Raw genomic sequence first — 15,654 nt, forward strand, 5'->3', positions numbered from 1 at the left:
AACGCGCCGGCGAGCTGCAGTGCTGCGCGAATGGGGCGCCGGCAGCAGCAATAGCACAGCATCAACACCTCAGTCCCCAGAAACGTGGAGAACGCAATAGCCACAGGAACAGGCAGACAGCCCAAAACTGCACTAGTAAAAAATTTGCACCTCACTGTACATATGCTTACATGAGTTCCAGGTCACATTTCAGCTCACAACGTTAACAAAAAAAAAGGTGAAACTACGGTTACAGATACTGCTGGACCACGTAGAGAAGACCCAGAGCAGATCCAATAAATTGCTGGAGCCTATCAAGCTAGAAGCCTAGAACAGCCAGTGCTTCTTTTTAGTTTTGCGTGTCGGCAGATCTGAAAGCATTGAGTATGAGGTCAGATGAACTAGTGTGACAAGGAATAGTCTCAGTAAAAATTGATGGAATAGAAGCCATCAAGTATCTAGGAGGTCACCTTCAATTGCGTACAATGAATTGTAATGTACTTCGCACCAGAAACTTAGCCAAAGCTCTGCAGAAAGGATTCTAGAAACTTAACAAAGTTCTATAATCACAGAAACTCACAATAACAAGGAGATTGGAGTGATGATAGAAAATTGATACATAATTGATAACTAGAGAAAACAGGACCCAACTCTAACCTCTTGTGGGAGTGGCATCTCTGGGGATTATCTCGACAAGGCATGTGTCTCTAAACGATGTCAACAGACATATTTTAGCAGAAAACTGATTCAACAGAAAAACTTGCCGTTAGGAAAAAGTACGTATGATGCCTACTAATAATTCAACAATTTGTGTACTCAATGGATGACTGGAAACATTTTGAAAGCAACAATTCAAGAATTATTAATAAAATAAACACACAATTTACTACTATCTCCAGACACAAGTAAGTGATGTTCTGGACATAAACATGCAACACAGTCACCAAAATGTTTCATGATACTTCAATCACTAATCCCCATTTGTAATATTTTACAGTGTAAAGCAAAAATAAAATACTTGTGATACTGATTTTGGTTAGAAATTTCCTCTAATATTATATATTATTTTTTAAAATCTTAACCTGTAAAGAGATATGGGTAATAAAAATTTAGTTAGTTGGACTACATGCAACTCAAAACATCACTTATTTATGAATGCAAAAAAAAGGGCGTACCCAGTGCCGTAGGCTTCCCGCACTGTGTCTATGGAGTAGACACAGGGAAAGGGTTGTCTTTATGAATGCAAGGAGTAGAATAATTAAAGTGTCTATGGAGTTTATTAGGACGAACTATTAAGAAAAGTAGAAAACATCATATTGAATCTACAGCTGAACTAGAGGCCGCAAGATAAATAATGCCAAAACCTGTAGATAAAATGTTTTACTCATAGCTGAAAGTGCTATGTTACCCTGTCTGCAGCTGCCTGTAAGGTCACATGATCTCCCCATTCCCCAGATCTACAGTGTCATATATAAGAAAGCTATCATCAAGACATGAACAATAAATAGAATGGTTCATATGACTGATAATTAGGCATCTTGAATCAAGGATAGACCAAAACCTTTTCATTTTCTTCAGATAAACCTTATACTCCATTGGTACATAGCCTTCATAGTGCTTCCTGAATTCTTTTAGCTAAACAGAAAGATATACTTCAGGATAGTAACTAAGATATCAGGTTATTTCCTTATGCAATACATTAACAAGTTATATTAGCTATATGAGATAAACAGAGTGGGAATGAGGTATGTAACCTGCTTTACTACTGCCTTCCTCACATGTTTGTGATAGTCAGGATTTCGGAATATCTGGTCTGCCAGAGCTCGGAACTGTAACAAAGACACATGCACAAAAAGGAGAAAGGTTGAAGACACAAGAAAATTCCACTTTGTAGATGTACCGAAATATCATATTCCGATGTGCTCATAGTGGGAAGAAGATATACTAAATTATCACTGCCTAAGTAGGGGGCTAGATCCAAGCAATAGTTCCTGCCGACCTACTAAATCTACTAGCACGAATGGAGATGAACGTACTATATAGCAATTAATCTGCAGAGAGCTAGGTGACTGATTTAGAATATAATAGAAATGCATCTAAATAGATTTTCTTCATAGAATTGAGATAGTAAATCTTTTTTTTTTGAAAAATTTGAGATAGTAATTCTGCCAAGCACGTAAAAAGCTAACCTGACAATTCCCATCTCCTTCTATTTGGTATTCAGCTAACCCGTAAGTGCCCAATCTGTCAGAGAAGAGTGTGAGTTAAATAACAAAAAAAAAGGTGAGGATATAAACAAGAATATAATGAAGAATTTACCTTTCCAATAACGATTCATGATCTATTGTTGCATTATTAAAATCCGGAATTTTCCCATTCACTCGAGGAGTGTGCTGTAATTAAGGACATCAGCAAACTTGGTACAAGGGGTAGTAGTGTTACTAACAGAACAGTAATTTGATTTAATAATAACGAAGATAGATAATATTGTTGTACTGATAAATACAGAACATTTTTGTAATAAAAATATGAGTATAGAAGAAAACACATTGTTTATTATTGCCAATTATCTTTATTGAATGCTACATAGGCATGTTCTATCTTATGGTAAACAACTCAACAAAAATTTTCTGCAATCAGAATATATGGTAGATCCGAAAGGTAAACTTCAAGAAAGCAAAGGCGCCAAAATTATCAGAAAAACATATTACTCAACAGTGAGAATAGTACTTGGATCGAATCTAAGTGGGACAGGCGCCTTCCAAGGCTCTTCCTGCTGTTTGTTGTGTTTGTTGCTTCAGTTATAAGGGTACCAATGGTTACTTCCTCCTCACTCTCCTGAGTACTGCTGCTAATACTCGAGGAAGAGCTTTTGCTAACACGTTCCTGTTGTTCAGACATGTTATCTCCCAAGGAACATTGAGGCTGCATGGGCTGACTCTGTTGGCTGCAAATTAAGAAAGAACAAGTTTGGTGATGTGTAATATGGACAAGCACAAATATCAATAATATATCTGGTAGGTAGCAAACCAGCTAGCTCTTGTTCAAGATATAACATAAAATGGCTTCTACAATAGCAGCACCTGCCTAGACACTCAGATATTCTACCGCTTGGTACTCTCGAATTATTACTGCAGCCTGTGAAAAACACGTTTACCCCAAGGAAATATGACGCTTGCATCGCTGGCCTACAGAATCCTACTGTTTATTTCATGCAGCACACAGATCCCAAATAACTGCACAGTGACCATAGTCCTTTTCATAAGAAAGAATTACTCGCAAACTGATATAGACGTGGCGTCCACATCACAATCCACAAACTTTTTTCAGATCCAAGACGCAACAGAGAAAAAAAAACAGAGCAGAGCTTGGCGCCGCCGGGGCCGACGGATCCAAAGGACCGGGGCAGCGGAACGCTCCGGCCTCGGCAAGAACCTAACGAATTGGACGGCTCACGGAGAGGAGACTCACCGGCAGCTCGGATCGGCGGCTGTGGCGCGCGCGTGGCGGGCGGGGGATAGCAGCCGCTTAAGCTAGCTGCTCTCTCTCTCTCTCTTCTCTCTTGCGTGGAGAAGGGAAGTTTCGTTGTCTGGAGTTTAACCAAAATGACCCCTGGATTAAGGAAAAATCTAATTCTCAACTTTTAACTATAAAACCAGATAACACTTGTCATCCAAGTGTTGAAATCGGACAAATTTGACTCCTGATAGTTTTTATGGTGGTTTTGTATTTTTAAAAGGAATAAAAAATTCTAATTAGATCTAAAAAATTAAAACTAATTCATTTTAAATTAGAAAAATATGAAACTAGCATCAAAATTTTTCTAAAAATGTAACATATCTATTATTACTCTATTTGGATCTAGATTACTCAAAATAATAGATATAACTACGAGCAACCAAATATTATGAAAATAAAAAATAGATCTGAATAACTGAAAAGTATCGTGCCAATAGATAGGTTATATTTTTATAAAACTTTTAGTACTCATTTCTTATTTTTATTTAAAATAAATTACTTATGATTTTTTAGTTTAAATTTGAATATTTTAATTCTCACAAAGCGGGAAATCACGTTCAAAACCATCTAAATGGCCAAATTTGTCCGGTTTGAACAGTTGGATGACATTTGTTATTCGATTTTATAGTTTAAAATTGAAAATCAAATTTTTATAATAGTTGGAAGATGTAAACCGGATTTCTACACTGAATTAATGCTCTTGTTGCGAGTGGGCCCTCCCCCGGCAAACGCACAACGCTATTACTACGTGTTTGACTATATTCGGCTAGCTCTTGCCTCCCTTTAGCATGTGTTGATGGGATTCTTCAACCTTTTTTAACACCCCGGTGTTAATTTTTATGCTAATATCGTGTTTAATCGCTAATCATGGCTTAAGCGTGTCATTAGCGTTAACCGAGTCCGAGTGTTAAACATTGTTTTAGCCGTGTTCATCTACGGTTTTCTCCTTGATCCGAGTCTCAAATCAACTTTCGCCCAAAACGAAAGTTGTAGATCTTCTTTTCCTCTACAACTTTTATTTTGGCCAAATTTCAAGTTCCTATATCAAAATTTGAGTTTTGGAGGGTCAAACTCGAGTCAAATTGATTCAAACGGGTACACAGTGCTCATGTGCACAACTGTGCAGCCCCAACGCCATACCGGCGTCTGGCCGCCGGCGAGCGCCGCCACGCGTCGGCCATCGCGCCTCGACGCCGCTCAAGCTCGAGCTTATCGTCTCCCAGAGCCGTCTCCGTTTTCCCCTCGCCCTTCTGCTTCCTCGAGCTCGCGTGAGCCGAGCCCGTGCAGTGCCGCCGCCGGACCTCGCACCGGCCGTTCCTCGCCGCCCCACCTCGATCCTTCGCACTCCGAGTCGCTCCACCTCGCCCCGAACCTCCTCCGCCTCTCCACGAGCTCAGCCGCGCCCAAACCCGTCCCGAATCGAGCCGCAGACCGCCATTCGCCATTGTCGTCCGCTTCGGAGCTCCACCCTCTCCGTCGAGCTCCCACCTCCGGTCCACCTCCGCCCGAATCGAGAGCTCCGTATGCTTCCCCACGCCCTACTCCTCCTCCCAGTCCTCTTCCCCACGCGAATCCGCCGCCATCGCCGCCGATTTGCCGCCGCGCCGCCGCGGACGCGCTGCGCGCCGTGGGGCTGCCCTGCGCCAGCTTGCGGGCCACCGCCGCGCGCCCCGCAGCCGCCGGCCTCCGCGGACCGCGATCCCGTCACCTGACCCCGCCTCCGCCGCCGGCCGGGCTGGAACGGCCGCGCGCCGCCGCCGCCCTGCCCCTGCGCCGCCGCGAGCAGCGCTGCGCACGGGCCCTGCCGCGCCGCCGGCGAGCCGCGGCCCGGCGAGGATGTCGCCGCCGCCGCGGTGCCTGGCCGCCACGCCGGCCACGGCCCTGGCGCGCGGGGAGCAAAGGAGGGGCGCTCGGAGCGGGGCTCCCACTTACATATGGGCCCGGCTGTCAGCCCCCCTTTTAATGTTTTTGCTTTTGTTTTTTTTATATATTCAGCTGAAAGCTAGGGAAAATTGTATAAAATTATAGAAAAATGTGAAAAATGCAAAGTAAATTTTGTTAGTTTTCTTAGATCCAGAACTTCAGAGAAAAAAATACTCATGCATGTCAAATGTCAGTTTTATCCCTGCTAGAATTTACTTTGTGTTTGAGCTTGTTTATTTAATATCCGCAGTTCTGTTGATCTAAAAATTCTGAAATTAATTTAGTAGCCTCATCTTTTCTTGTGTAAGCCACTGCAAAATTTTCATGACCTATTGCTGTACACTTTTGTGTAGATCTATTTATGTTTGGTTTAGCTTTTTAGGGCTAAAATAAGTACTTTCTATCATCAATAAAAGCTGAAACAATTCTGTGGCATGCCTTATCTTTATCATATTGATCTGGTAAAATTTCGTTGCTATTTTATATCAGCAAGTTATGCCTTTACTTTTGTTTAGTTCCTAGCTATGTCTTTCTTTTATAGTGTTGTTAGTTAATTATTTCATGCATGTGTAACCTCAACAAAACAAACTCCTGTCTTAATCCATGCTACCCTAAGCAAGTTTAGTAGTTGTTGTTTTGAAGGAAATACTTCAGGCTAAAATATTTTGAAATCTTGAAACCAATCATCAGCACCCACACCCTTTCGGTTTTAGCTTTGTTGTTGTGATTACTCAATTATTGTTGCCCTTTCGGTTTTAGCTTTGTTGTTGTGATTACTCAATTATTGTTGGTCGGTCTTGATTGTGGCTCATTTTGCATTGTATCGCATTGCATCGCATCTTGAGCACTCATGTGTCGCACTGTGTCCTAACTGTTGCATGGCATTCTTTTTCATACGTGTAGACGCCACGAACGAAGCCGCCTACGAGCTGATCGCCGAGCCGATCCAGGAGCCGCAAGCGGGAGAGCAGCATGAGGACGCAGTCGAGCCCACTTGCGAAGAAGTTGCTAACCCCGCTGACCTGCAAGGCAAGCCCCAGAGCATAACCCATAAATTCAGTATATTAATGTTATTTAAGTATTTTGTGCATTTACGTTCTAGGAGTTGTATGAAAACCTAGTATGCATGTTCTCCCTAGGGACCGAGGGTCAATACTCGTATGCAGGTGTCGATAGAAATGCTCTGCTAAGTAGGATCTCGGTAGAAGTCGAGTGATTCCTGTCACTCGCGAGAATTAAGATCTTGTGCTTGTGGCAATGTGGTTTGATAATGAATCAATGAGGAAAAAGAAACGGAGACCGGGCGGAGATGAGTTGGTTCTGGATATGAAAAGGATGAAAAGAAAACCTCCTGTGTCGATTGAGGACCGTACCGTTGTTGGCCCTGTTGATAGAGGATTGAACAGTACTAACGACATGCCGGAAGTAGGAGGTAGTCGAAACCGGTAAGCTGTGTACCGCTTTACAACGATAGTTTAAATTCTGACCTGCTACGCTGGGCGTGGGAGTTGGCGGGTGTTGGATAGGATGCCGCCTTCGGGTTCTCTGGGAGTTCACCGGTAGGGGGCCATCACCTGGGTTTTAGCAGGCGCGGTTCAGATATCGTGGTAATGATGGAAACAGTTGACGCGCGTGACCCGACGGGGCTTACATATGTCGTGTTGGTTAGGTCCACCTTCCAAGGTTAAAACGAATTGATTCGCCGTGTCTCGCGGATATGAGAGCCTTGATCACTACGTCACATCGTAGTAAAGGATGTAAACGAGAATGTAATGAAAACGTTCGTTGGTGTTTTACTAGAGGTTTGAGTTGATCCACCATGTGTGCTCTAGATGCTATAGCAAACCTAGTTGGTACTAGAATACTAAACTTGAGCTAAAATATTGAAAGTAAGGATTTACTACTAGTAGTTTTCAGCAAAACCAACTCCAAAGCCAAAAAGCTGTACATGTCTAGTTAATGGGCTATGTATACACAGAGTCGGGTAAGCCTTGCTGAGTATTAGTATACTCAGGGTCGTTGTTGTAACCCTTCTGAGCAGTTGTGTCCCCGTTGACTTCAAGGAGGTCTGTGCGTCCTGGATTGGACAGCCGCTTCCTCCTGGGTGGACCGTCGAGTGGGCCCCGTCTTCCCCGTGAAGATCGGGCAGGTTGGCATCACATCGATGGGCAGGATGTGGAGCTCACCTTGTATCGTCGTCGTGGTTATCGTATTGTATTTCGAACTCGGTTTTAAACTTCCGCTGTGTTTTGAACTCTGTCGTTTGTACTTAAAGCTTTTATGTAAAATCTGTGTTGTAAATTAATTTGAAGATTTCTGTATGCTGGTATCGCCTGTGCTCGTCTTCGTGCGGGTCTGCTAGTGCAATTGTGATCCTGGAGTACAGTAGTTTAATCGGGATTTATCCGACAGCCTGTCAGATTACACCGTTTTAAGTGCACAGTAACTTGATTAAGTATTAAGATGATGGTTAGTGCACTTAAACCGGTTTAATTTGGGCGGTGCTGCTACACTTTTCGTGATCCAACTCTAGTGAGAGCAACAGCTTACGTCTAGTTAACTGTGTGTTTCCATATTGCATTGGGAGTCTCTCTCTCTCACTCTCTCACACACACACACTTTTACATTAAAATGGGAGTATTACAGGCGCGCAGCCCACTTCAAAAATCCGTTTCAAAACACTTTGAAAAGGATATATATATATATACAGAATAGTAGATGAGAGACATTTGTTGTCTAATAATATGCTCTTCAGGCTGCTAGTAGTCTGTTTAAGTCTTGAAGAAGCTTCACATGGATGCAATGCAGCTTCAACACATTGAATCTTCTTAAATAAAATAAAAAGGAAAAAAGAAAATTCCACTTTAAGATAATTTTTCGTTCTTTCAGGATGGCCACTAATAACTGACCACGAAAATTCCAATTAAAAAGCAATCTGCAAGGCGTCCGCTAAAACTTTGAAAGTATTCCACAGTTTTCGTGCTTACCGTCCTCTGATCGACACAAGTGTGCGCATCAGTCAGTGTGTGTTCCACGGGCCGGACAATCATGTGGCAACATAATTGAAAGAGCTATACCAACAGGCTTAAAATATGACAACGCATCTACTCCTTTTGGGCCCAAAATCAGAGAAAGAAGTAGCGATAACAATTATGACTACATTATAGTATCCAACAAATATGTGTTCTACACTGGAATCTCTCTTCCAATATTCTGCTCTTCAAAAGCAACTACCAGTCTGTTGAAAAAAAGTATAGGAGGATGCAGTGCAAGTCAGATGTGAACTACTAGTATAGGTTATTTTCATGGAGTCCAACTTTTTGCTGATGTGAAAGCCAATGCTGCAGTGTGCACCGTGTAAACCTGACCTTCAGAGTTGCGCTCACTTGACTTTTCTTTGTATTGTGTGTCAGTATATTACTGTGTTTCATATGTATTACAGAAGGGATTAAGCACAAAGCAAGATCGAATTCTTGCACAGAGTTTCTTTTTCAGACACAAGAGTGATGAGCATGGAGCCAAAAGATTTCAATGAGGGGTTGATAAGTCTTCTATCCTCACAAAGCAGAACAGTTATGAGCGCTGCCTTATGTTGATTAGATCGATGTCGAAGATAAGTGTACCGAGAGTGGAACCCTCGCCGTTTGCCAGACGTGTGGGGTTGAATATAGTAGTAAATTCACTGCGTTCGGCAGCCAGCTTCAGCTCCAGCCCAACAGTATTTTCCTCTCACACCACTCCCGCCACCAGCTCCAGCTCCAGCCAGCCCAACAGTATTTTTCTCTCACACCATTCCAGCTCCAGCCTCCAGCTCCAGCCTGCCGAACGCAGTGAATAGCCTCTGCCGATCAAAGAACTGCGCATGAAACAGCAGGCAAAATTAGTAAGTAGTTATGTCCAGGTAGCAGTACCGTTTATATCTTTCAAAGGCAGATATGAAATATTTTCTGAATCCAAGCACGGCCATGCATCCCAAGGGAATATACCAACAAGGAATATACCGTTATGAAACCATCTTTCAATAAATTGCGCTCGCAACAGAAAGTAATGATTAGGAGTTGGCCAGACTGGAGATACTTCAGTTGATCACCAGCTACATGATATAATAATAAATATACAATATTGACAGCACGGGACTTACGTTAGGAGGGATAGGTTCTTGTGATGTGTTCTGATATCCCTGTGATGGTGGAATGATCACACGGCGAAGACCACCAACTCTCATGGACTTCACTGCTGCTTCAATACCAGGTATAACCTGCAAGATCAATGTATTATATAGCTGGAGTCTCAACACAGAATGATTCCACAAAAGAACATCCCATGTAATTTATTTTTTGTCACATGTCAAGACCATGGGCACGAACAATTAAGGGAAAATACATAAGAATAGATAGTTCGCACTCCTACAGATGCATAGCAACTGAGATGCCAAAATAAAAATAGCCTGCAACAAATATACTCCACAATAGAACAAGTGTAGCCCTACATATGGAAGATCAGGTGGGATCCTTAGGCATGTTTCAAGAACATAGGAATATCAATGCTATGCTGTAATAGTGTAATATCAAACTTCACCAAAGAGACTTTAGAGTGGAAGAATACAAAGTTCAGCTAAGATCTTTATCCAAAAATGAAACAGTATAGCGTATGGTATACTATAGATATAATTCAGCTTTTTTTTCCACTTTTTCTGCATCGAGTTTGAATGGAATCCGTATCTCACTTTTCCAGATCCAATGGTGAAGACAAACGGCATGGGATCACCAGTTTCGTCCTTATGATCATACGTGGAATCAAAGCGCCATCCTTGTTTTGCTGCCAATCTTCCATAGTAATGGGTTGCAACCTATGTAGTTCATACAAGTGAGAACAACATTTTTATTTGAGTACTGAGAAGAACACTTGAGCCTTTCATACACATTTGTCAAAAACAATACGAGCCACAAAAAAAATGACTGCATAAGCAATCCATGCGCTAGCAGCTTCTTCATCATAAGCAGAAATTTAGTGAATTTGTGACAATCAACACTCAGCATAGAGTGATAACTGATAAACTAGAGCAACTTCAAGGTGTAAAACTGGTTAATTTGATTAGGCAAGAATGGTGCTTAAAACAGCAATCAGTGCAAAGAGGCGAGCTTTTACCTGGTCGCCGTCGGCCGGGACCTCACCGGAACCCTCCCGAAGGTCCAGGGCCTTCACGCCGCCGGAGCCGGGGATCTCAGCGAATTTGGGGGCCGCAGCGGAGGCGGGTGCGGTGCGGAGGGCGGAGGCGGTGGCGCCCGCGACGAGGAGGTGCCTTCTGGTGAGGGTGGGAGGTGGTGTTGCGGCTGAAGTCACAGCTTTTCCTTTCGGAGGCGGCGGCACGGCGCCGGCGACCGCCGTGACGGCAGTCGTGACCATCGCCGGTTGTTCGCCTCTCTTCTTTTTTTTTCTTTGTTTTATGATTCAGTTTGATTTTTCTTTTTTACTTCCGAATTTGTAATTCTCTAACGTCTTCATTTTCTATTTTGATCCAGGGAAACAACTGTTGAAATCACTATAAATATTGAGTTCAATGAAACTAAAATATAGTTAAGTGCAGAACTGTGGGCTCCCGTGCTAGCAAATGCACAGTTTCCCGTTCTACTTTACTATACTTGTTTCATGATCAATCCGCAAATACGCACAACAGCACCGGTATCACAACTACACAGGCAAACAGAAATATAGGACTTCCATCCTATATTAGTGTGCCTCACCATTCCCACAGGCAACTGATTGAGAGTTAGTACTAGAAAGAACCAACGTCGAAAACTCGCATCCTTCGACAAGGAACCGAACCGAGACGACTCTTCTTCGAGCTCTGGATTTTAAAATTTTAGCAACAAAGGTGAGTACAATTTTGTACTCGTAAGACTTCGGGTGTATATCAAAAATCCTATAATACATACATGGTTAATTAAAGAAGGCTGACAGGTTCACTAGCACTATGCTGCATTTTATTTGGGTGTATCTTTATATGCGTAATTTTGAAAATATTTTAGTTTATATAAAATAGACCGACTTTACCAATCATGACTCCCCATTTTCCATTTCGCAGTCCTTTGATCATCTATATCAGTCGAACAACTTTTGAACCGGTGCAAGTGTTACCAAACAATTATCATACCAACTTCCAAACCAAAAGTTCTAAAACCGGCGACTAGCTCAAGCGCTCATGACCATGAGCATGGCTATTCGAATAGTTTTACACTCTGCAGAGATTGTACACTTTACCCATACGATATGTTTCTCTTTGATGCCAGCGCGAGGCCAACCCATATTGAGAGGTTGAGAGGCTCGCCAACCCATATTGAGAGGTTGAGAGGCACCAAGGTAAGGTCAAAGCGAGGCATGGAACAAGGCGGGGCCGTGGTGAGATGACGCAGGCCCGTGGTGCCGCGGCGACCGTGTGCTTGCCGTTCTCGGCTTCGGCGTCGTTCCCCGGCTCGCGGCGTCGGCGTCGATCTCCGGCTTGGCTCCCGCTCGTGGTCGTCGACGTCGTTGCAGCTCCCGGCCTGGCTTCAGCTCGGCGTCGTGTCTCGTGGCTCCGTGGCGTTGTTGAAGCAAAACATTGAGCAGGTTGTAGGCGTCTCGACCGCTGCAGCTTGACGAAGAGGTAGCAGCTCGTTTGGTGCCATGGATGCCGCTGCTTGTCAGGGTGGTGATGTTCTCCGTCGTCAGCTTGAACACGGCAAGCATCTCCAGAAGAGCCGCAGAGGTGGTCCCGGTGGTGGATTTTGAAGTGGCGTGGTGCTCAGCTTAAACAGGGAAGGTGCCAAAGGGCAGGCTACAGGCTGCTGGTTGCGGATTAGGTGCTTCGGTGGAGAAGAAAAGAGCTCAAGCTAGTTCTGGATGCTTGCTCGGTGGAGAACAAGGAGCATAGGAAGGGGAGCTACTGCTAACTTCTTAATTGCTCGGTGGAGAAGAAACCAGAGGGGGAAAGGGAGGCTGCTGCGCTAATCATGTATTAATTAGGTTTAAAAGATTCGTCTCGTCGTGTACATCCAAACTGTGTAATTAGTTTTGTTATTTAATTACATTTAGTGCTTTTATTCAAAGGGAAAGTCACAAATTTCGAGGTGAAAATTTTTGGTAACTAAACGCGCGTGCAGGAAATGAGTGAGAGTGCATGTGTGCTTGGCGTGGAGTGAGTGTGTGTGCATGCATGTAGGGAGTGCATGCATCAGTGCATCTGTGCATGCATTGGTGCATGCAGCATGCTGCTTGCTTGAACAGAGAGAGATGGCGATGGGAAGGGGTGGCACCGTGGCAGTCCTGATAGTGATTTGCTTGCTCGGAGGAAGTTAGTGAAGGGAGGGAGGATCAGAGGTGCTTGTGATGGGAAAAAAAATCAGAGGCTGTGTTTAGATGAGGGGAATTGGGGGAGAAAAAGTCGCATCAGTCACTGTAGCACACTGTAGCACTTTTCGTTTGTTTGTGGTAAATATTATCCTACCATGACCTAACTAGGCTCAAAAGATTCGTCTCGCAACGTACATCAAAACTATGCAATTAGTTTTTTTATTTAACTACATTTAATACTCTATGCATGAATTATTTATTATATTTAATGTTTCGATGTGATAGGAGATGTGATGGATGTGATGGAAAATTTGGAAATTTTGTGGGAACTAAACACACCCAGAGTAGCAGGTGTGCTGCTGCTGCTGCTACCACCTTGTGAGAGAGAGAGAGCTGTTGTGTTGTGCGTGAGTGTGCACCGACGGAGAGAGAGAGAGGAGAGTGTGAAAGAGACGTGTGTGAGAGAGATGTGCGTGCGGGGAGTGAGATGAGAATTAATTCTGCTGCTGTCTGCTTGCTCCGATGTTTCTGTCCACAGAGAGAGAGAGCAGGAGGGAGGCGTGGACGGTCGTGGGCAGCGCCGCGAGGACGGCGGCGTGCTCCGCGTGCACGCGCTGGTGCTCTCCCGGCCTTGAATGCGCCCATGTCCAGCTCGCGTCCTTGCTCCGAGCGGCGCGGGTGCTGACGGCCGTACGCGGGCGGACTCCACCGCCGCACAGGGAGATGGAGGAGACCGAGGCGGCAAAGCACAGGGTGGTGGAGGACAAGACCGCGCTGTGCTCGTGGTGACGAGGCTCGGCGGAGTAGCGGCGAGCGTCGGTGCTGACGGCCGTACGCGGGCGGCGCGGGGCGCAACGACGGGCGGCGTGGGGAAGAAGATGCCGCCGCGTCACTGACGCGCAGGCCCGGGCAGGGTTCACCAAACCGTCGGTAACCGGTCCGGTTTCGGTTTGGTCCGGTATGAAACCGGTCAAAATTTGAATTTGAATTCAAAAAAAATGAAAAATTTTCAAAAAATTTCTAAAAATACTTCAAGATGCGACGAATCTAATGGTATCAAATTTTCTCAAAATTTCGTTCATTTAGTATAGTTTGTGGGGATTTGAAGTTAAACAAAAAAAACGTGCATACAAAAGTATACAAATATAATGTAAAAATAGTACAAAAGAGGGTTGGAGGGTTCATTTAGACTAAAATATGTTATACAAACATTTATTTAGTATACTTTGCGGGCATTTGAATTTAAACCAATAAAGAATTTTTTTTGAATTTGACCGGTTACCAGTCAAACCGACCGGTAAATCGGTCAAACCGGCCGGTAAACCGGTACGAACCGGTTGAACTGCGCCATTTGAATTCAAATTTGAATTTGACCGGTTCCGACCGGTAACCGGTTAAACCGGTCCGGTAAACCGGAACCGGAGGCCAGCGGTTACCGCTAACCGATCGGGAAATAAAACCCTGGGCCCGGCGCGCAGGCGACGTGGAGAAGGAGAGGAGGCGGGGCGGGTTAGGCTGGGAAAAGGAGAAGGAAAATGAGCCGGCTGGTTTTGGCCCAGGCCGAGATGATGTGGTTGGCAAATTTCACCGATCATGGTGGATTTTGCGATAGTTTCTTCGTGCGATTTCATTATTTTTATTTTTCAACATAGGCACGTTAGAGACAAGGAAACATGATTAATCTCAAATCCATGTTACATATCTCCTAAAAGTTGACCGAATATAGACATGAATTGTTTGTCCCCTTGAGTTTAGACCAATTTAATCTTTCTTTCCTGTTGGAATCATGGATACTATAACAAAGCACATTTGAGCAAAGCTTAAGCAACATGACCAAATAGTAACAAAATCCATATTAGTCACACCTCTATTGAGAAAAAAATCTTTAATGATCTAGGTGGATCTTGAATGGATCGCATCCATCAGATGTTGAAAAATACATCGTACTCCGTACTCAAATATAAGGTTGATCACTTGATTAGAATGTTTTTACAAAGTGTATAGCTATTTTATTACTACAAGACATAGCTGTCTATTGGTTAATTGGAGAAATTATTCAAAAAATAATCTAAATCAATTCTGAGGTTATGCTTCCATTTGATTACAATGTGCCTAGGTGATTGAGACAAGCTCTAAAAAATACTATGAACTCTGGCAAAATAATATATGCTATGCCGAAATAAAAGATATAAATATATAGGGTCATAGTTCGTACAACTTTAACATATGTAGAATTATTTTTTAAGATACATATATAATGTACATTGGTCTGCAAGATATTTTAAAAATCCTTGTTCAGAAGATGACAAAATGGGTGTTTTCTTGGTAATTTATTTTTCGAAGACAAAAAATCCACAAACAGTAATGGAAATCCAAAACAAAAAATTAAGAATTTACCACTATATTTTTTATCTTGGCGCAGGTCTATTTGGATCTGGCAGGGCTAAACTTTACATGTCACATCGGATGTTTAGTTGCTAATTAGAAGTATTGAATGTTTCTAATGATAAAACAAATTGCGTAATCTCTAAGCTAATTCGAGAGATAAATCTATTAAATCTAATTAATCCATAATCAGCCGATGTGATGCTACAGTAATTATGTGCTAACTATAAATTAATTAGATTTAATAGATTTATCTTGTGAATTAAATATAAATTTCCACAATTAACTTTATAATTAATTTATATTTAGTTCTTCTAATTAGTATCAAAATTTTAGTCCTTAAATACAACCACTTTTAGCCCTTCAATACAGCCACCCTTTGCTTGGAGGGCACACCATGCGCAGATTGCCGTGCAAATGAGCAGAGTAGCCCTTGCTGTGGTTGGCCAATCCTGACCAAGGTTTTTTTTTACCGACCGCTATTGGTCCGGAAACCGTGGTTATCGGTGTAACAGGTCC

General features: G+C 43.1%; 2 protein-coding genes across 4 annotated transcripts; both read right to left on the reverse strand.

Annotated features, from left to right (window-relative positions):
- Positions 1-97: 97 nt before the first annotated feature.
- Positions 98-3,603, reverse strand: LOC120663605 (OVARIAN TUMOR DOMAIN-containing deubiquitinating enzyme 11-like). Its single transcript, XM_039942505.1, has 10 exons — positions 3,451-3,603; positions 2,710-2,926; positions 2,299-2,372; positions 2,169-2,223; positions 1,734-1,808; positions 1,541-1,614; positions 1,388-1,436; positions 637-721; positions 450-506; positions 98-350 (listed from the first exon to the last, which is right to left on the reverse strand). The coding sequence occupies exons 2-10, from the start codon at positions 2,908-2,910 to the stop codon at positions 307-309; spliced, it is 714 nt and encodes a 237-aa protein (XP_039798439.1). The 5' UTR covers positions 2,911-2,926; positions 3,451-3,603; the 3' UTR covers positions 98-306.
- A 4,956-nt stretch (positions 3,604-8,559) lies between these two features.
- Positions 8,560-11,058, reverse strand: LOC120663680 (peptidyl-prolyl cis-trans isomerase FKBP17-1, chloroplastic-like). 3 transcript variants are annotated; one of them, XM_039942604.1, is made up of 5 exons: positions 10,570-11,058; positions 10,148-10,270; positions 9,563-9,679; positions 9,257-9,277; positions 8,560-9,090 (listed from the first exon to the last, which is right to left on the reverse strand). In XM_039942604.1, the coding sequence occupies exons 1-5, from the start codon at positions 10,825-10,827 to the stop codon at positions 8,995-8,997; spliced, it is 615 nt and encodes a 204-aa protein (XP_039798538.1). In that variant the 5' UTR covers positions 10,828-11,058; the 3' UTR covers positions 8,560-8,994. The 3 variants fall into 3 exon arrangements, with proteins under 3 accessions (XP_039798538.1, XP_039798678.1, XP_039798601.1); XM_039942744.1 differs by having other exon boundaries at positions 8,560-9,262; XM_039942667.1 differs by having other exon boundaries at positions 8,560-9,277.
- Between the last annotated feature and the right edge of the window lie 4,596 nt (positions 11,059-15,654).

Source organism: Panicum virgatum, chromosome 1K (genome assembly GCF_016808335.1).
Source record: "Panicum virgatum strain AP13 chromosome 1K, P.virgatum_v5, whole genome shotgun sequence".
NCBI classification, from domain to species: domain Eukaryota; kingdom Viridiplantae; phylum Streptophyta; class Magnoliopsida; order Poales; family Poaceae; genus Panicum; species Panicum virgatum.